At 47.1% G+C, this 20181-nt stretch overlaps 1 protein-coding gene across 6 annotated transcripts in view; it reads left to right on the top strand.

Moving 5' to 3' along the window:
• Positions 1-20181, top strand: part of HRAS (HRas proto-oncogene, GTPase) — a 41478-nt gene that overhangs the window by 15752 nt on the left and 5545 nt on the right. For 2 of the 6 annotated variants that reach the window (XM_071558720.1, XM_071558719.1), the window contains exons 2-5: positions 7183-7249; positions 8551-8695; positions 15275-15428; positions 19939-20117. In XM_071558720.1, coding sequence (XP_071414821.1) covers positions 15318-15428; positions 19939-20117 — 290 coding nt within the window. In that variant the 5' untranslated portion in view covers positions 7183-7249; positions 8551-8695; positions 15275-15317. The remainder of the gene's footprint in view (positions 1-7182; positions 7250-8550; positions 8696-15274; positions 15429-19938; positions 20118-20181) is intronic. The other 4 variants (XM_071558718.1, XM_071558717.1, XM_071558722.1 and 1 more) reach the window with 3 other exon arrangements.

The following is a 20181-nucleotide window of genomic DNA, read 5'->3' as shown; positions in this document are numbered from 1 at the left end:
AGCGTAGTGAAAGGTCCTTGCCTTATCTATCTTGATATTTTGCTAGTTACACAACTTGTACATCCCAGAGTTGCAAGTATTTTCCTGGGCGTGGCCCTGGTTGCCCAAGGAGGGTGTTTGTTCAGATTCTCATGCTTTGCAATTAATGTAAGTTTGCAATTAATTTAAGCTTCTCAACTTTGTGTGAGAGAAAGAAAGGGAAGTGGTGCTAGGTGGTTGGGTTTTTTTACCCTCTTGCTGTTGTTGTTCCTCACCAGCTGGCTACTTTGAAATGAGCATGTTGTGGGTTTTTTTCCTTAAGCAGCAACATGTCACTGCAAACTCAGCCTTGGAGAGGTTGTAGGAGCTTTTGTTGGCTGGTGCTGCAGCTGTTGTGGGCAAAGCACAGACAATAGGTAGTCCTCTGGGTACCCAGCCTGCAAGCTGGGTCTGGCTGAGGTGGATGCCAGCCCAGCTGAGCAGCAGGAACCTTCTTCCCTGCTGCATTCCCACACTTGCTCGGCGGTGGCTGGGACATGTTAGTCCTGCCTTGCTTCAGACTGCAAGAGCAGCAACGTTCACATCAAGGGATGTTGTCAAAGGAGTCAGAACCTGGTGAGTTGCAAGTATCTTTTCCCCACCTCATTCAGCTATGGCATTGTTATCTCAAGAGGGCTGTATGACGTGTGCTTGTCACAGCTGTGCCAGGCACTGACACAGTTCATGGGGATATCTTGCATGTTCTCTCCTGAGCTACTGGATGAAAATTGGCTACTTTAGAGGGTAAATTGCCCCCATTTTAGTACAAGTTCAAAAAGAAAGTATCTAGTTTAGACCTAAGGAGCTCACATCATCTTTAGATACAATGGCCAATGACCTGGTGAAGTCTCTGTACATTGTGTTTTTCAGAATACTTTATAAGCTTGCATTTTTATGTGTTGTGCTCTTCAAAAGCAGCAGTTCCTTTGGTGCTGTAGAATAAAGGAAGCACTTGCTTAAAGTGGTGTGGAGGAGTTGTCACCCTATAAAACTCACATTGGACATCAACTGTGTGTTTCACAGTGATCTTGGCTGGGTCACATTTGTGGCATTTTCAGACCTTGCAGCGATTTTAAAGTTTTCTGGAGGGATAAAGGCCAACTACATGAATTGTTGTGTCTGGTCAGGGTTTTGACTGTTAGTTTAAGTCAGATTTTCTATTTGAGTTGACATAGTATATCTTGAGTTTAATCAAAACTCTATGGAAGTGAGAGCAAATGAATCCTGTGGAATGGCAGCCACCACTTGGAACAGCTTCTTTACGGAAGATTTCCATTTGGGTAAGAAATACTAACCTTAAATGTACTTTTCTTCAATGCAGGTCTTGCACCCTCTCTGTCCAGTCTTAGGTGTACAGGTGAAAGACAATCACTGTTATATGAGGTGAAAAAATATGTGTGATTAGTAGCTCCTAGACTCTAATCAACCTTTGATGGAGAGAATTAATTTAGAATGAGACAACCATAATGCAAGTTTTTAAGGATGAATTATGAGGGTAAGTTGACAAATTCCAACTTTCAGAACTCTCTGCTTTTGTTGCTGTTGGAATATAAATTTTCCTTGTGTTAATATACTCACCCCACAAAACACTGCAGCATCTTTTTGCTTAAAGTTGGCTGGTTTGGCATGTGAGATGGTGATTTTCTGTGGGATTGTTCTGTTTCTAGAAACAGCTTTTTGCAAACACTTAATTAATTTTTTCAGTTTAATTTTATTTTTTTCAGTTGAAGTTCCTGTGTTGGAACAACGACAGCTGTGTAGGAACTGTACCCAGTACACCACACTGTGGCCTTGAAGGTTCATTGAAGAGAGGCACATGGTCTTCAGGGAGTTGCTTTATGAAAATTAGAGAATTTTAAGGGGGAAATGAAAAAGCAGTTTATGTCTAGTTAGATGTGAATGATGTCCAAGAGTGAGAAACTGTTGCGTGTGCTTTAGGAGCCCTGAAAAACAGCACTGGTGAGCTCTACTGTCCTCAGATGAAGAGGGAGGCTTTATCAGAACATCACCCCTTTCCAAAATCTCACTGATAGCTTGTCACTCTTCCAGGCTCCTGTGAAAGCATGTGATCACATTTGAGATCTCATGGTATTGGCAAGACTGTAACAGTTCTGAGTTGAAGCTTAATCTCTGAATTTATTCTTCTAAAGAAAGAGAACTTTATCATACTGGGGATCGGAGGAGCTATGGATCCATAGAGTCTCTGACTGCAGATATTATAATGGTTCTCTGCTTCCTTAAGGTAAAAAAACACAAGCACCAAAGCACCATAACTCTGAAAGAGGTTCTTGTTCAGAAGTGATGATTTTCTGTAGATATTCCTAATGACTTTTTCCTCAGGAGGATCATTTCCATATCTTATGTGCAGTTTTTTAATCCAACTCAAAGCCCACAAGACAGATGGGGCCATGACAAGAGCCAGGAAGTTTGCATCATCTTATTAGACCTGGATCATCTTTAACAGTTGTGGTTCATATCACCTGTCCATTTTCTTGCTTGCTTTTTCCAAACCACAAGGGGAAGAAATAAAACCCTTAACAGCCTTGTGACATTTAGCATTTCTCAGTCTTGCAGTTTTGAATGGTCAGCAGAGGCAACATGGGCAGATTCTGTGGGGTGTGGGTGAGCGGAATTGGGGAGGAACTTCATAGATCATGCACAGGACCAGGCTCCTGCCACTTGAACAGTGACTTCATAGCTGTTGCAGTCTGTATTTATAGTAGCAGATTAAAAAAAAAGCCCAAAGGTGTGAAAAGGGCTGCAGCCACAAGTATGAGCAAGCTGTGGTCTCTTGGTTCACATCTCATCTCTGTGTTCCACCAGCCCTGCCTGGAGCTGCTTTTGGTGGTATTTGCTGTAGCCCAAGAGGTAGTTGTGTGAGCTTTTTGGTCCCCTGAGGTCCAGCTTTCAACCCTGTTTCCAGACATCATGGTTTAAGTATCAGAGCTTCAGTTCTTGTGTCTTTGCTGGTGCTTATGAGGGCAGATGCTGAACGCAGGAGTGAAACACTCTCAGCAATCAGTGATTTGCAGAGTGATGTAGGTCATGTAACAGATCTTCACACACACACACACACACACACACACACACACACACACACACACACACACACACACTCTCTCTCTCTCTAATAGCTTCTAGAAAATATAATAATTTTACTTACAATAATAAAGTTGTGTTATTATACACTGGGGAATTGAAGGCAGGTGCTTGGATTTTTTGCAGTGGGCTGAAGGAAGGTTCAGGTTATGTTTTCTTTATTTCTTATATTTTAAACCAAAGCCAAAGAATTATGAGTGAGCTTGATCTTTGCTGCTATGGTTCCTCTGCTGTGGTCCCCAGGTGTTGTCTAACACACTTGTACCTCTACAAGGCTGAATGAGCCCTGAGACTGCAGGCTTATTTTTGTCAACCCTGTCACAGAAACTCCTTGGGAAGGGTCTCTGTATTCTTAGGAGGCACAATGGAAAAGCCTCTTAGCAGAGGGTCCTGGGAAGACACTCAACTGCTGATCCCAGGAGCAAGTTCTCTGTGCCAGCGCTCACCAGCACCATATACAATGCCTCATGGCAACCAGATCTCCAGAGAGGAGAAAACTACTCTGCCACCTCCTTCTTTCTGCTTTATGATAGCTGAGTTTTACAGCTGCTCTGCAGGCATTCTATGCCTCCCTGGCTTAAGGAAGATGTGTTTGTACCTTTCACAGGTGATGTCAGTGTTGTAGTTTTGATGTAAATTCTCTCCCCGCCAGTAACTCCCCATGCCATTAAAAAACTACAACAGTCAGTCTACCTTGCTATGGTCTCAAGATTCAGGGAGGGATAAGTGCTTTAAATGGGCTAAGGTTGAAAATGAAAACAGACCAAGTGAAGTCCCCAGTCAGTGTTGACTGTCTTGGCTTTAGTGGATTCAATGCAAGGACACTGCTTGTTACCTTTTCTTAAGGTGGACCTTCAAGATGAGATCTCAGTTTTGGGACACACGTGTTTGGTTCTTACTCCTTGGCTTGGACTGTTCTCTCCCTTTCTTTGGAAGCTGTAAAAACTTGCACCTTGTACATATTACACACAGGTAATGTCTTTGGGCTGTCAGGAGAAGTGGCCCTTGAAGTTCTAGGTTTGCCTTCTGTGGTTATTTTTTTCAGAGCAAATACAGAGCTGTTTGCATGAGCCTTATAATGTCCAAAAATAAATCCAGTTGTGTTTCTGTTTAAAATGTCTATGCAATGTGTGCTTCCCCAGCATTGCAGAGTTGTGCTTGGGCAGCAGGATCAGAAAGCCTGAGAGTCTAGTGGGAGATGGCTGGACACCAGGAAAGAAAAAGGGAAGCCATATATACACAAATAAAAAAAGTGATGTTTATATTTTGGACATCTCCTGCTCTCCTCCCTTCCCATGTGCATGACATTTTCTTGCTGCTATATGTGGTTTGCCTGGGGACCTTGCTGAGCTGAGGCTGATCTGCGGTGGAGGTGCATTGTCATGCCTGACAAAAGGATGTTTCACTTGGAAGGACACCTGCAGGATCATGTTGCCCTGTTTCCCTTCTTCCAAGCAATGATTTTTTCAGCTCATGCTGTATATGTTTTGGGATGTACTTTGCTCTTTCTTTCTGTGCTCTCAGGAGCAACCAGGCGCTAGGAATTGGGTGTTGTAAGTGCCAGCTGTGTCTGGTCATCAGGTGCTTGCCACAGCAGTAGCAACTGTGGGCAGGTGCTGGTCTCTGACTTTTCTTACTAAAGACATTCTCTCTGTAAAGACTTCAAGGTTGTTTTCCTGTTTGCAGTTGGGACATTATGTCGAGGCTCCCTTGCATCTCTTTGTCCATTCACTTCATGGACTTTTTGACTCTTTTCCACAGCTAGATGTCATCCCTGAAACTCAGGGCATGGTGTGCTTCCTGTCCGTACCTCTTTCAAATAAGTGAATCTGGTTCATGTGACTGGAGGGAGCATTTGCCCATGGTGTTGTGCTGGTCCAAGTGAGGGTCAGAGCCCTGTTCAGCTCTTCTCCGTGAATTGTTGGTCTGTGTAAAGGAACACCTAAGCTGACTCAAAGAGGTAGGGCAGAGTCTCTGGAGTTTTATAGCCTGTCAAGTGCAGTGCCAAGGCTGTATCTAGATCTACTCATAGCCTCTAGGAGGGTGTCTGAGGGACTGGGTTTCACTTGAGGGATTCTAAGGCGACATGGGTACACCTAACTGTTAGGCATTACCAGAGGGAGCTCAGCTGCTCCTCTGCTTTTAGAGGCTTTGCTTATTTGTTAACCACCTTGCTTGGTGTCTTGCATTTCTGTGGCTTCTTTTCAGCCTTAGTTACCCTTAAGATGCTGGCTGTGAGCCCACCCAAATCCTGCATGCCATTGTCACTGTGGACTTCCAAGGAAGCTCTGGAAGGAAACCCCCCCTGGCTTCTGCTGATTGTGCAGGTCTGCCAGCAGATGTTGGAGGCTGTGATGGAGGTGGTGGGAGTAGGTGTTATACTCCTGTCCCCTGCACACTCAACTGCAGCCATTGATGAGCACAGACCTGTGACAGAAGCTTGAATGTGGGGGAGCAGAAATCCTCAGCTTTACCAAAAGTTTCCTCTGTGACAATCAGCAAGTTGCTTAATTGTTGTGTGTTGTTTGTTGCAGGGTGGAGTTGCTATTTCCTTGATCTGCTCCACTATGTGTTGCTGAGGGTTGGGATATATGAACGTGTGTGGAGGCTACTCAGAGTTGAAGGAGTATGTCTTCTGTGTCGACTCTGTAATTCTTGCTATGATAGGCAGGATGAGTCCCTGCACAGTGTCCCCTTGTTACTCCAGATCCAGAATAGGGAAATGCCTTCATTTTCAGTATGGAGAACTGTAATCAATACATCTTCAGTCTTTTTTGTAGCAGGTCTCTGCTGTGACAATGATGCATTTAAATAACTCACCTATAGCAACACTGTTTGCTTTTTTTTTTTTTTTTTAAATCCAGACTGCTGCAGAGGGAGAAGATATGAGCATCACATTAACAAGTCTGTTGTGGCTGAGGTTTGCCATGAGCAGCAAAGTGAGGTTTGGGCAATCCAGGACCCTAACTTAATAAAGTCTACTGATCCAAAATTAAATCTCTCACCTTAACTTTTGGACTTCTCTGCTTCTGTCAGTGTTGCTCAGTATTGCACACACAAGGCAGTGGTTGGGTCTGCATGGCTACAGACTTGGTCATGATGCATTTGCCATGGCAAATGAGGGGCTGTGTTTGAAGGTCTTCTGTGGACCTCTCTGCCAGCTGTGCTCGCTGTCCCCATCCCTCTAGGCTGCAGATGCCAGGTCCGTAAATCAGCAGCATGCCCTGAATATCTTCTGCATAATTACTGATGCATATTCACATTTACCACAGCATTGTGTCAGCCTGATAATAATGTATCACAGGGTCCCAGCAGAAGGTGCTTGCTCACTTCATTTTATCTCCTCTTTCTGCTGCCACCTTGTCTGGCTCCAAGGTGTCCCGTCACTTGCTTTTCTAATTCATTTTCCACAGCTGCTTCTCCCACATTTGTTAAAGTGAGCCCTGCAGGTTTTCTTTTTGCCATGGTGCCTTCTTCCTGTTCATCCCTGCTCTGCTAATAAATAAGAGTGTGTGCCTGCAAAGGCCCTCCAAGGGCTAAATGAATGTAAGAGGAGGATCATTCTATTTGATCTTGTAAATTGAAAGACTTACTAATAAAAAGACACTCTGGAAGTATCTGATCTTGGCTGTTCCTTTGAGCGCTGTTTTTGAATGAACTGTTATGAACCATTTTTATTGGTGTCCCATTGGGAATGGAAGGGCAGTAAGGAAACACAGTCTTTGTCCCCTCATCCCAAGATGGCCTGTCCCTCACCCACAACTAGCCTGCGGAGATGATGCTGTTGCACCTGTGATGCTTTACTACCCTCTGTTTTGAAAAACAAGGGAAAGATAAAACTTTGAAAAATATGATTAGCACCCTGTGATATATCACACATGAGAGGGGACAGATGGGGGTTGACGCTGCTTTTCCCTTTCCAAGATCCTAAGTGCTTGTCCAGGGGAACTGGGGGACCCAAGCTGAGTACTAACCAAAGCATACCCCAAGGTACACTTGATTTCAGCACATCCAGGGCTGCAGAGAGGGATTCTTCTCACTCCTACTCTGTGTTTCTTTTTCTAGGGGGACTTGAGCCATCCTTGACAAGAGGATCCTATTTCTCTGTGGAAGCTGGTTAGCCATCCAGAGGGTGAGTGAGTGTCGCGTGGGCAGGAGCAGACTGGGCTCCTACTGTCCCAAGATACTCATTTGTCTGCTTTTCTGCTGCTGGCCAACAGCTTCTGTCTTTTTTTCACTCAAATCTCATGCTGCTGGCTCATTGTCTGGACCTTTCTGCTGCAGAAGCTGTAGTGTGATAGGATAGTGCTGTGTGCACTGTTCCATTCCTGGGGACTGGAGCTCACCAATACTCTTGTAATGTTATTTTGTTCCAAAACCTTGCTTTAAAAAAAAATCTTATATCCATTAAATGTTAACTTTAAAAAAAAAACCCCACAAAACAAAAACAAAGCTAAAAAACCCCTAAAAGCATTATCAAAACAGTTCTTGAAACTTCCCAGCTGCAACTGCCCTGTTTTCTTATCCATGTATTTGCTGTATTTTGTTAGAATTGAAAGCAAGGAGGAAGCCGAACAGCTATATCTATTTCCATTGCAAATTCTTCTCAGCAAAAATGGCTTGGATGTGTTTCCTGAAACCAGTTTCCAAATTTTTCCTTATCAACAGTGCTTTGGGAGGAATAAGGAAGGATGGGGAAGGAGAGGAGAACAGAAATCTTGCAGTGGGACTGCATTTCCTGACTGTGGGGTACTTCTTTTGGTCCAGTATGCATCAGTGGTGTTCAGGTGGGGATTGGCCCTTTTCTTAAGTGATATACAAGGCCACCTTTTACCAGTGACTGCCCCCTTTGTTGTAGCTGGGCTTTAAATGAGGAAAACAGGAGCAATGCTCAGCCTGCCCCTCTGCTCCCAGCCCTACCTGCAACTCCCGTTGCATATCTGTGTATCAGAGCATCTCCGTCCCTGCTGGCCGCCTGTGCCCATGATCCAGTTGTGATTTCATCAGGAGAATTGGAGAGCAGGGCCCCTCTTGCAGCACTCTGGGCTTTCCTGTTTGATGTACCCTGCTTCCCCAACTGTCTCTGCCAAGGGAAGCTGGGCCAGGTTTGAGCTGCCAGCTCTGACAGCTCAACACAAACACCCAGCAGGAGACCAACGGCTTTCCCATCCAGAACATCTACTGGGAGCTTTTTGTCTAAGGTGAAGACCCCAGATGGGAAGTTGCATTGCCTGAATTTAGTTCCCAGCTTTAAAACCCATTGATGCCTTTGGGCCAGTCTCTTGGCTTGTTTGCATCCCCTTGCCTGTCTCTACAGTGAAGAGGATGGTTTCTGTTTGTGCATGGCTGCCACCTCCAGCTCTAGCGGTGGGTGCTCTATCTCTTGCAGCTTAGTGGTAAGATCTGAATTTGTCCCTTCTTATGCTGTTACAGCAGAGAGCCAGACAGCTCCTCCTATAGCAGCCTGCTATAGCGTGATGACAGGACTGGTGGGTCATGGGAGAGGCTGTATCTTTCCCCAGCAGCTTGCCTGCACCTGCTCCTTTCATCACCAAGAGGACCAGGCAGAAGATACCAGGTACCTTAGGAAACCAGCCTGGAGACAGCATCTCTTGTAATTCCACTGCATTACCAGGCAGCATTTTCCCCAAAGCCTGATGTTCTCTGTCCCAGTTAATAGCTGTGATTACAGAGATCCACTTATACTGGCGCTGCATACTCATCTGCACCTTATATCTTGTGGGAAAATCAATACAGTTTGGTACTGAGCCTAGCAAGACAAGAGATTGCTCACAGCTTGGGTTTGTGGTTGCATACCACGTGTTTTAGCAGTTAACAGTTACTGTCATCTAGAGCACAGGTCTTGTTTTAAGATTTCCTGGGTACCTGTCCATCTCTTTATATACTCAAGATACATCACACTACCTTTCACCCATCCCATTAATGTTTATAGGTGAGATTTTAATGTACAGGAAAATGAATAAGATCTGGCTCTTCTTTCAAGGTGCACCTTGGTGTCTCTGTTTTCCAGAGTATTATTAGTTTTCTGAAAAAGGCTGGGAAGCTGGGGAGAAGTCATTTCTCCAGGGTGGAGTGGAGGGCTGCCAGCCCAGGCAGGGAAGTGTCTGCCCCTCAACCACCTGCTTGGCCCAGGGAGGCTGGAGATGAGGTGAAAGCAGAGGGGCTCTGGCAGTTTGCAGCCATCTACATCGAGAGTTTTCCTCCCTCACACTGGTTTCCTACATGTGTTGGTAGATTCAACACTAGGTCCTAAGTCTTGACTGCAAGAGTTCATTTTTTTAATTTAATTGTCCCCTATTGTCCTGGCCTGCACTGTGGCATGTTCATGACTTTGTGCATCCATCTTTACCAACTTTCAGACACAGCTCCAGACTTCTCTCTCCTTAAGCAGGCTACTCTTGTTTATCTAGAATCTCCAAGAGCACTTAAGTATTAGATCATAAATCACGGGCATAATTTAAAAACTGTCTTCAATCTTTTTCATGACACTGGTCTTTCCAGATGCAGACAGCTGGTGTTTTCGGCTAGTGACTTGGATGCTAGCACAGGTGGTCTCTCCTATCTGCCTGTAATTTTTTTAAAGGGTCTGTGTTCAGGAGTGGTGTGGGCTATATCATGTTTCTTTCTCCCCTTCCATGGATTGGCAGTGATGAACAGCTTTTTCTCTGTGGAAATTAGCTTGGAAGATTGGTTCTTCTACAGACACTATGCTGGGATGAGCAACTTGTTATCCGGGAGACGGCTAGGGTGGTGATGGTGGAAGGTGACAATTCCACTATGATTTGCAAGCCTATCCCACACCTGCCAGAGTTTCCTGACTGCTCCTCATGCCACATGCATGATGCTGGAGATATGGGCATGAGCAGTCTTGATTTATAAGCTCCTAAGATTAGGGACCTGCTCATCTTTCTTTGGCGTACAGTAGTTTTGGTGGCCTGTATTGGCTGGGGGGAGTGGGGTAGGTGGGCAATTCCTTCATCCAGAGGGAGGCTCTTGGGTAGCTGTTTTGTTCTCAGGGTTTGTTGTGTTACTGACTTGTTTAGGTTGTTTGCTGGTTTGCATAGTTTAGGTATAGCTACCTATACCTGTTGTTTTTCTTGGAATAAGCTAGCAACAAAAAAATTTATTAATAATATTTATTATTTGAGAGGGAAAGCAAGAACAGTGTAGTTCCACCCACTTACTGCTAACAGCCAGTGAGTGCATAGCTTTGTCTTTTGCTCAACTATCTTGACAGCTGAAGAAGGAGCCAGGGAGCAGAGAAGAGGTAGTAGCAGCTCTGGTGAGGATGGAACCGCCTTGTTTTCCTTTGTCCTTCCGTATCTTCACAAGCCCTTTGTGGTTGTGTAGCCTCTGGGAGCGGGGTTGTGTTGCCACATGTGCTTCATCTGGAAACTGCAAGGGCTGGGCCTGGTGCAACGACCAGTCCATGCCTGTTTAAGACCTTGTGCAAAGCTATGGCTTATACCTTGCTGCTGGAACATGTTAATGGCTGCTACTGAGAGGCAGTCCCTGTCTTCCAGACCTGCCTATGGCTTGAACCTGCCTGTTCTTCCTCAGGTTTCTCCTTGAATGCACGTCTGTGGTTTGAGCCTCCTACATTATGTCATTCTGTGCCTCTTTTCTTTTTCACCTCTGCAGCAATATTTTTGTGCTCAGTCTCTTGGGACAGGCTGTCTTTTCCTTCAGATCTTGAAGAGCTGGCAGAGGATAGAAGGAGCCATTCTGTTTCTTTTTGACTTTTTTTTCCCCCTAGTAGAAGGCATTTATTATCTCCAAGTCAATTCTCCAAAGCAGGGCCAGCATTTGCAACTTCTATTCCCTCTTTGGCATCCATTGCTCTTTTTTTTTTCATCTGTGAGGTGCGATGTCTGAGTTTATGGATACACAGCCAGCAAGCCAACAACAAGCACAGCGAGTTAGACTTATAGCCCACTTGTTAACTGAAAAAAGCAACAAGTAAATGAAAATGTAGCATTGGATAGGCAGATTCCTAACAGCACCAGTTTGCCAGCCTTGTTTCCCTAATCTCTTTCAGGCTGGGCTGGCCACTGAGAACATCAGCATTTTGATCCTAGAGTGAAAACAAAAGATGTTGTTTCAAACCACTGGAGATGTTCTTCAGTCCCTCCAGAGGCTGTCTTTTGTGTTGTTGATGACAGTCCTGTGCATGAGCAAATTGAGGAGCTAGATAGTCACTGGGGTGAGTCAACAAGGTTTGCTTTTTCAGGGCTCAGTCCTGATCAGGTGTGGACTGCTGGTAAAAGGCTGAGATTAATGTTGTTCTCCTAGAGGATTGCAGACCATTTCTGCCTGCAGGGCATCTCTGCTTGAGGGAAATAAAATCAAATGCTATGGCATTTGTGATCATAGGGCTCCTCAGTTCCTCTGGACAGGGCTTTGGAGGAAAGGATGCCTCTGAGATGTGCCCAAATAGATTTGCAGAGTTGAAACTGACTTCTGATGCCTTTAAATGTAGAGACTCCCAGTGGACAGGTAGAGGGTAAATGTTCAGTCAGGAACAGTTGTAAAACTTCTGCCATGGCTGGCCTCAGTACTGCAGTGCTGCACAAAAATCTCTCTTGGCTTGTTTAGTTGGTTTGGTGTCCATCCTGGGAGAGATGCAAGGTGATGGGAGGAAACAGAGGACATAGAGAAAGCTCCTTCAGTTACTCTGTTAAAAGAGTGTCAGAGCCTCCCTTGTGATCAATGTGCTGGAAACCCAGTGCATATCCCTTTCACTTGATGCCTGAGCTTTGTTCACACTCTGGAGATGTTATGTGATGTACTGATGGGGCCAAGCCCCTCAACTTCCTCACCTCTCCTGTGTAAGTTTCTGGTGGCTTCACAGTCAGGTCCCCCAAACCACCTTTCTGTGCTGGAGAATAGGGACCATGAAGGTCAGGTTGTTTTTTGCAGGACACAGCTGCACCTCTGGGTAACACCTGTAGCCCTGATGCCTAGACTTGCTTCAGAGCTTAGCCCTCTGCACGCTTTTGCCAAGCATCTTGGTCCTTGTTTCTGCAGGCAAGGCCTCCATGCTGCTTTCCCAGCATGTGCAGGCAGAGGAGATGATGTGCCTTCTGCCCTCATCCATACCTTCATCCCCTCCCTGCAAGACAAAGGTAGAATGCTGGTGTCCATTGGAGCTGGGTGCTTCCTCTCCCTGCTTCCTGCACAAGGCTGGCAGATGTTTCTTGTTTGCTGGAGCTGCGTGGCTCTGGCTACTGGGCTGGGAGCAGCTGCTGCTGCCAGGCGGAAGCACTCGGCAAAGCTTTCCTAGACAGCTTTGACTGGGAGCCAGGAGCCCTCTCGCTACAGGAGAAAATCCACGAGGTCAGGAAATACAGCAGCGGCAGCTACGGCTCCACACTGGGGCTGTTGGCTTGACATGCAGATTCCAGGTCTCCTCTTTCTAGACAGTGCTCCTGAATGGCTCTCCTCCTCACCATTTCACTCAGCTGTTGCTTGACAGCCCTGTGTGGCTTTTGGGGGTACAGTTGAGTACTGCAGAGGTGATAAATTTCGATAGGCAGGGGAAACACTAGACATTGACTTGGATCAGAGTTTCAGATCTTGAAGAGCTCACAGAAGGTGGAAGAAGCTCTGTTCCTGCTCTATGTGGGACTGAGAGACTATGCTTTTAAATTTCCCTCTGTTGTTTTGTGGTGGGCTCTGTGTTAGCTGCTGAGTCATGGAAACTGGAAATCCTCGCATCAAGAGAAGCTTTCACAACCATCAGCAGTCTATAAACCTCCATCCGGTGTGTCACCAGCATGAAAACTTGGGGTGTCTGTTACAGTCTCTCTGACAGGAGCCACACTCTTCTCTGCTTCTGGTTTTTAGGAAGCCAGAAAGATTGTCTTTGGGATGGCTGTTCCATGAACCAGCCCCTGTGGTGGAGGGGGCGGTGGTGTTGAGGATAGTCACCCCTGTGCTGAAACCATGTATTTATAGATGAGCAACCTGACTTTTCCCATGTGGAGGAGCAAAAAGCATGGTGGGGAGCTATGAGATGATGTTGGTAAGGTCAACTTGAGGATAAGACCAGCTGCCCAGCTCTATAGCAGAGCTTGGCCATATGGAAATCCCTGCTTTCCCGAGAGCCTCTGGCCCGGCTCCTTCTGTGGCATTTGCACATGCTCTGATGTGGAGCTGAATCTGCTCATTGCCTGTGAGCTTACATTGTGGCTCCTTTGGGAAAGGAAGCAAGCTTGTCTGAACATTGATTTTAGCACACATTAATTCGGGCAGCTCTCATGACCAGAGCTGTCCATCATTCCCCACGCTCTCACTCTGCATTAGGACATGTTTTGCAGCAATGGTATGAAACAGTTGGGTAGGCTGGACTTGCTGTCTTCTGCAAGCTGCAGAATCTCTTCTGCCATTGTTGGGGCAGGGATGGCTTGCAGAGCAGTAAAGAGTTAGCCAAGGCAATGGCACCTTCTAGTTATGGTGTTAGTGAGCAAACACCAACGCTGCAGAGTTTTCTTGTATGTAGATTGTCTGTGTGCTGGCCATGAGGATGAGCTAGCAATAGCTCCTTTGCCCTGCTTATTTCCTCTGCCTCTTCGGTGGGTGCAGAGCAGGACGACACGGGTCTGTGTTTCTCTGGAGGAGCCAGATCTCAAAGCTCTAGGCTAAGGTGGTGATGTGCAAGGCTTGCTGCTCTGTGACTACTGCACAGTGGAGCTCAGCAGCTTGGCTGGGGTTCCGAGTAGGGGAAGACTCTTCATCTGACATAGGCCCACAGCAAACAGAGGTCTTGCTTGGCAACATGTTTATTATCTAGTTGCTGTTTTGCACTCCTTCCCTTACCCTGCTTTAGGATCCTGGATGCTGAGAAGGGCATGATCTTTCTTTGCCTTCCCACTACCGACATAGCAGCTCAGAAAAGGCTTCAGCAGGAGGTGTTTGTTCCTGACTATTCCCAGCTCACGTGGGTGATGGAACTGTCAGAGTGGTTTAGCGTTGCAGTCAGGTGGGGTTTGAAGACAGAAAGTTCTGGCCTCCTTGCCATTAGATTTTTGCTGTGTTAGCAAATACATCAAATGCAGTCTGGGTCTAGAGAGGCCTTTGACAGCACAGTTTGTACGAGCCTGAGTTTTGGGAGCAGGGCTGGCAAGTCTTGGGAGAAGGGTGGAATGATTTAACTGTCTGAAGTGGGGGGAAAGAGTTGGTTCTAATCCCCATGGAGTAGTGTTGCAGACAGCATTGAAGGGCGACTGTCACGGGGAACTGTGAGCTTGTCTTCCAGCTTACCTGCTGCATTTTGGGTGGTTCCCAGAGCGTACAGATGGTAGCTGAGAATGAATGTCTGACCTTGGAGTGACTTTCACTGGGCAGGGTCTGCAGTCCAATGAGGGTAGATTTCTATTTAAACCTTTGAGGTTTTGTAATCTTCCTGCGTTAGTTCCTCTTTCTCAGCAGACTTGGAGCAGAAGTTTAAGGGAGGAGCTGGGGGGATGTGAACTTTCTCCTGATGAAGGGCCATGGCAAGTACACAGTACTGCAAAAGTGTAGTTTGCTCATCCTGACCCTAATCATCAATGCCCTGTTGGGCATGCCAGCTCCATCTCTGGGGAGCAGGGGTGCCCCTTCTGCAGGCCTCCATCCTGGGATGGCCAGCACAGTGGGAGGCACTGTTAGCTGGAGCTGGGCGGAGCGTGGGGATGTGCCACTATCTTAAACCTGCCATGTGGTTTGAGGTTTAACGCAGCCTTGAGGGGTGAGGACATGGAGGTAACAGAATATTTGGCGGTTCTTTTTCCCTGCTCTTGTGGGAATTGACGTCCCAACCTCATTGGCCAAGGGTTTCAAATCTATCTAATGACTTTGGATTGTCAGCTTGAGATAAGGTAAATAAGGGACAATGCTGAGAACTTCTGCAAAACCAGACCTCTTAAACTGGTTACTTTAGGGGTTAATCTACACAGCCTGCACCTCTCTTTTTCTCATCAGTAACACTCTCTTACCTCTTGAAGTTTGCTCAGGGAATCTGTGAAGTTTGCATTCAGACCAGCAAGCTGAAGGATTGCAGCAAACCACAGGATAAACATAGTATTCAGTTTGATGGATTATTTTGCCTATTTTAAAGTAACCTCTCCTAACATGGTGACAATGTTTCTCCTTGCAGGTAGTGGTGCTCCTGGAAGTCCTGAGCTGGGGTCAGCTGGAAGATGACCGAATACAAGCTGGTGGTGGTGGGAGCAGGTGGTGTTGGGAAAAGTGCTTTGACGATACAGCTCATTCAGAACCATTTTGTTGATGAGTATGACCCCACAATAGAGGTAAATGGCTCTGGGCATGGGGTCTGTCTGTCTGCATGTTTTCCTCTTGCTTTTCTCCACCTTGTCTCCAACCTAGAGCATGCTCAGTTTCGTCTCGAGTCTGAACTTGAGCAGGTATGTTCCTCTGCTTTGCAGAGCTTTCTGAGTTGCTGCGTGTTTAGAGGTCACAATGACCAACTTGTGCCTCCTGCAGAAGGATAGTGATGTGTGCTGAAGAGAGACAGACAACACGGAAGGCAGCAGAAGCGGGCAGAGCTGCGCAGGTGCTGAGAGGCAGCACAGAAGTCTTCCTTTCTGATGAGATGACAGCATAGGGAGGGATTAAAGGTTTGGGATTGAAGAGCCATTTTGTGCCTGTGTTTTCATTTCTCCTCCTGCAAGATCAGAATAAATATATTGACTTTTTCTGCAGGATGTTTTGAGATTTACTGATGAAATGGGTTTTGTCAGAGGTTGGTTGTATTATGTATGTCCTGCAGTTTTAGTGAGACGTGCCAAGCAGCTGAACTGTTGTGCTTTAGAGAGTGCTGCCTCTGCTTCATCATAAGGAGTTAGAGGTTGATGTATGGGTCTCGTGGGTATGGATGGTAGCACCGACCTGTCTAGCTCAGCACTCTTCCTGAAGGAGCTGGCAGGGACCCTCTGGTCCTCAAAGGCTGTATGGGGGTGGATGGAGGTCCAGTCTTCAGTTTTCACTATGCTATTACTTCTTTAAAAAAACATTCCATTCTCTGTCTGCTATCGCTGTAGCTAGTGACATGCTCATTAGCCCCTGCATGACTTACACCTTTGCTGGGGGAGATGTGGGTAGCAGCCACTGCTCTGCACAAGGAGTAAGTCCACCCTGGGAAGGCAAATTGCAGCTCTGTCATGCCTCTTGGACAATAACCTCCCTGTCTGCAGTCCTATAGGATTCTCTGCCAGATGTGTATGAATGCAGCTGTGATTGCTGCGATTATTATTACGATAATGGCTAAAGGCTCCAGCTGGGATCAGAAATCTATTCTGGTAGGTGTTGTGTGTGTAGTCCCCACCCTGAAGAGTTCACAGCTTAAATAAACAAGCAAGACAAGGCTTGGTAGAAAGGCAGAAGTAGTCTTACAATCCTACAGACAGGAAGGAGAGAAAGCACTTAAAAACATATGCTATTACGTCATTTGGCCAAGGTCACCTAGAAAATGCATGGTGGAGTCTGGAAGTTAATTTAAGGGCTCCTGAGTCTCCTTGCTTATGGATGCAGTTCCCCAGCTCCTCGCTCCTCATGTGCTTGTTCCCAGTAGCATTGTGTACTTTCCTTAGAAACCCATTCCAGGTTGTTTTTGGCAAAAGAGCTGCTGATGGAGAGCAACCTCCCTGGGGAGACATCTGCATGCCTGAGTCCTCTCTTGGACCTTAGGTGGGCACAGGCAGCTCTCACCCAGTGATGTGTTGGGTTTTGGCATCCTGTGTTTTTTGTCTCCAGCTGCCTGCCCCCTGTATGTACCCTGCAGGGAATTTTCTCCATGTAAACAGGCAGTGGGGAATGTAAACCTTGCATGGCATTTCCCAGCACACCCTCCTCACCCTACCAACTCCTGCAGTGCCCTGGGAGGTGCCTGCTCTCTCCTACCCTGTTCCCTCCAGCCCCATCTGTTTTCCTCTTCCAAAAGCAGCTTCACACTGCTCTTTAGCCCTCTCACCCCTGGTACTTTTCCACCTGCTGGTCCCACCAGCCCGATGCCTTTGCAGCTCCCTTGGTCCTATCCCTTGTCCCCTATTACCTCAGCCATCTTCTCATTCATTTTAGGAGACTCCTTTTAATTATGCTTCATTTTATGGGGATTTAGGATGCACAGAGAGCTACCTGCCAGCCATCCAAATGTGGCCAACAAACCACCGTCCTGTGACTATGCTGCTTTGGAACATGCCCAGGAGCTGACTATGACTGTTCAGCCAGCTAACAAGCAGCACAGCAATGCTGAAATGAGCAGGATAAAAGGGGGGGAAATAGAATATACGTGAAGGGAGCAAAGGCGTTGCCTGTGACCCAAATGAACTGAGTGCATGCAGGCTGTGCTGCGAAGTGGGGTGCGAGTGGATCAGGGTGCACTGAGAAGATGCTCCCCAGGGCAGGAGGGTTTTGGCGCCTGTCTGAGGCAGAGACCCTGATTGGATGCCTGTTCCTCTCCTGCTTTCCTGACTGACTCTTGCAAACCTCGGGCTTTGTAACTTGACACTGTCTAAACCCGCTATAGCACACACTCTCGTGCCTACTCTTGGACTGCTGGGGGGCCTTAACACCTTTATTGTGGGAACAGGAGGGCCAAGGCTCCAAGGAAAGGTATGTTACTGGCATTGTCCCATGGTGAATAAGCAGGAATGGAGTAAAGAATTTCACTGTGTTGAGAAGTTATTTGGTTCATCTTCGAGCTTCTAGCAGCTGGCCAGTAATGGGCTACTCAAACCTCTGGTCATATCCTGACTGTGGTGTTTAACAAACTGATGTCTTGGCATGGTCCCCCTGCACACCTGGGATGCTCCCAGCTCCTAAGTTTGGACTCCAGACAGATGTTTCTGCTGCCTGGCACTTAACAGCCGGGTCTGGCTGCTTTCCCCTATGCAGGAAGGTGGGGTAGAATGTTGGGGGCTGCAGAGAAGCATTGAGGCAGGGTGCAGTGTGGCAGGGATGGCTGAGCTGCCATCCTGAGGCAGGATTTGGATGAAGCCATACACAAAGCAATGATGGGGAGAGCTTGTCCCCTTCCTTTGCAGGAAGCGAAGCATCCTCTGCAAAAGAGTTAATGCCTTTGCCTTCTAAGTAAGCAGGCTGTCCTCATGGGCAGCCTGTTGATGACCTGAACTGAGGTGTGGGATCCCTCCTCCATCTGCATGCTGTGTGCTTGAGAGACCTCCTGTAACTGGGGACTTGGCAATTAATTGTGAACACATGTGCCAAGAGGCTGGTCCTCTGTACACAAGCCAAGGTGCAGGAGTGGGAGGATGCTTTGCTGGGCAGACCAGGCACCAGGGTCCCCTTGCACCAAGGAGGCTCCAGATACATTATTGATTAGAAATGGGAGCACATTCCTGCAGGGCAGCCTGCCAGTTGCCTTCAAAGTGGTTGGCTGAAAGCCAGCCCATCACTCCAGGCTTATTCTCAATGGGTCAGCAGTCCACCTTTTGGGAAGGCACAGCTGAGAAGGTCATGGCAGAGCAGATATCTTCTCTGATTTCCCAGCCCTCTCTGCAAGGTGAGGAAAGACTTTAATTAGTCCCAGTATAATGATGTTGTTGTAGCAAGGAACCAAAGGATGGAGGCTGTGTTGGCCCCTTTCCCTTTCTGCGCTGCTACTGGTCCTGTTGGTGACCTTTGCTTAGTTGGCTGTTTGCAGACCTGCAGAGCTTATCTGATAACATTGTTATGGTCATTGGAAGAGCAGCCGACATTTGAATTAATTTTAAACTCCAGCCTGGACTCTCTGAGTGGTTGTAAAGCACTGTTGTGGTTATACCGCTGACTTGCACCTTTTTTGTATCTTTTGTTTTGGCCTCCTCCTCTGGCTGAGGGTTGAGGATGCTTCACTGTCCAGAGGGGTTGGCTGTTAGAGAGGGATGAGGCTGTCCTCCATGCAGGGGCTGCCCCAGCACCACCCCTGCCGATGAGACTGAGCATGGGCAGAGGCATGGTGGGGAGGAGCAGTGCTCTGAGGAGCCTGCCTTCAAAATGAAACCTTTTAAGGGATGCCCTGGGTGATTTCCAGGCCTCCTCACATCTGTGATAAGTTGTGATTGCCTCTGCTGCAGGGAAAACCCCCAACTTGAAAGGACCTGCCTGGATAGTTCTTGCCTTTCCTGGAGCCCTCTGGGCACAGACTGGTATGGGAAACACCCTGCTCACACCGTGCTTTTATTTAAGTTTTTTTCTCATGTTTAAAGAAGAGGTTTACCATCAAACCCAGTTTGCAGCCTTAGTGGTGGCATATCGCCTCTGGTGCCTGATCTGAGATGCATTGGAGGCACTGGATTTCCAGGTCATCTTAAACATTAAACACCTTTCAGCCCTGCAGGTCACAGATGGTGACTGGAAGCCCTGGCTGGCCAGAGCCTCCTTTCCTGAGTGTCCCCTTCCAGTACCCAGGCAGGGTGGCAGCAGAAGGGATTAGAGCTGTGACTAAATAATGCTTGGGAAACAGTTGTTGAGGGCTGTGCAGTGTGGTCGAGATGGAGCTGCTCCTGGTCTGCCAGAGGCAGGGCTGGGAATGGGGAGAGCAAGCCAGGAGCTGTCTTCTGTGGCTCCGATAGACAAGGAGAAACTTGCTTAGCTGCTCTCTTTTCCTTTGGTTATTTCATATTATTTTTCCTTTCCCTTCCATTTTTGAAACAGATTGAGTTGTCTCTTTAATGGAAGCTAAAGGCAGGCAGAATGTGACCTGGCATCTTCCCAGGGATGCACTCTCTGCATCCCTTTGTTCAGCCGGACCTAAGCCCTCCCTTAATGCATCCTCCTCCCTTTCCTTCTCCTGGCCTTCAGGATTCCTACAGAAAGCAAGTAGTCATCGATGGAGAGACCTGCTTGTTAGACATCTTGGACACAGCAGGGCAAGAGGAGTACAGTGCCATGAGAGACCAGTACATGAGAACGGGGGAAGGATTCCTGTGTGTCTTTGCCATCAACAACACCAAGTCCTTTGAAGATATTCACCAGTACAGGTTGGTATCCTGGGAAGGACCCTTTCCCTCTTGCCCTGTGCAAATGGGAGGCTTTGCCTCTGCA

Source organism: Pithys albifrons, chromosome 6 (genome assembly GCF_047495875.1).
Source record: "Pithys albifrons albifrons isolate INPA30051 chromosome 6, PitAlb_v1, whole genome shotgun sequence".
NCBI classification, from domain to species: Eukaryota; Metazoa; Chordata; class Aves; order Passeriformes; family Thamnophilidae; genus Pithys; species Pithys albifrons.
Note: the sequence above shows the minus strand (reverse complement) of the source record. Positions and strands in the feature narration are given on the sequence as shown.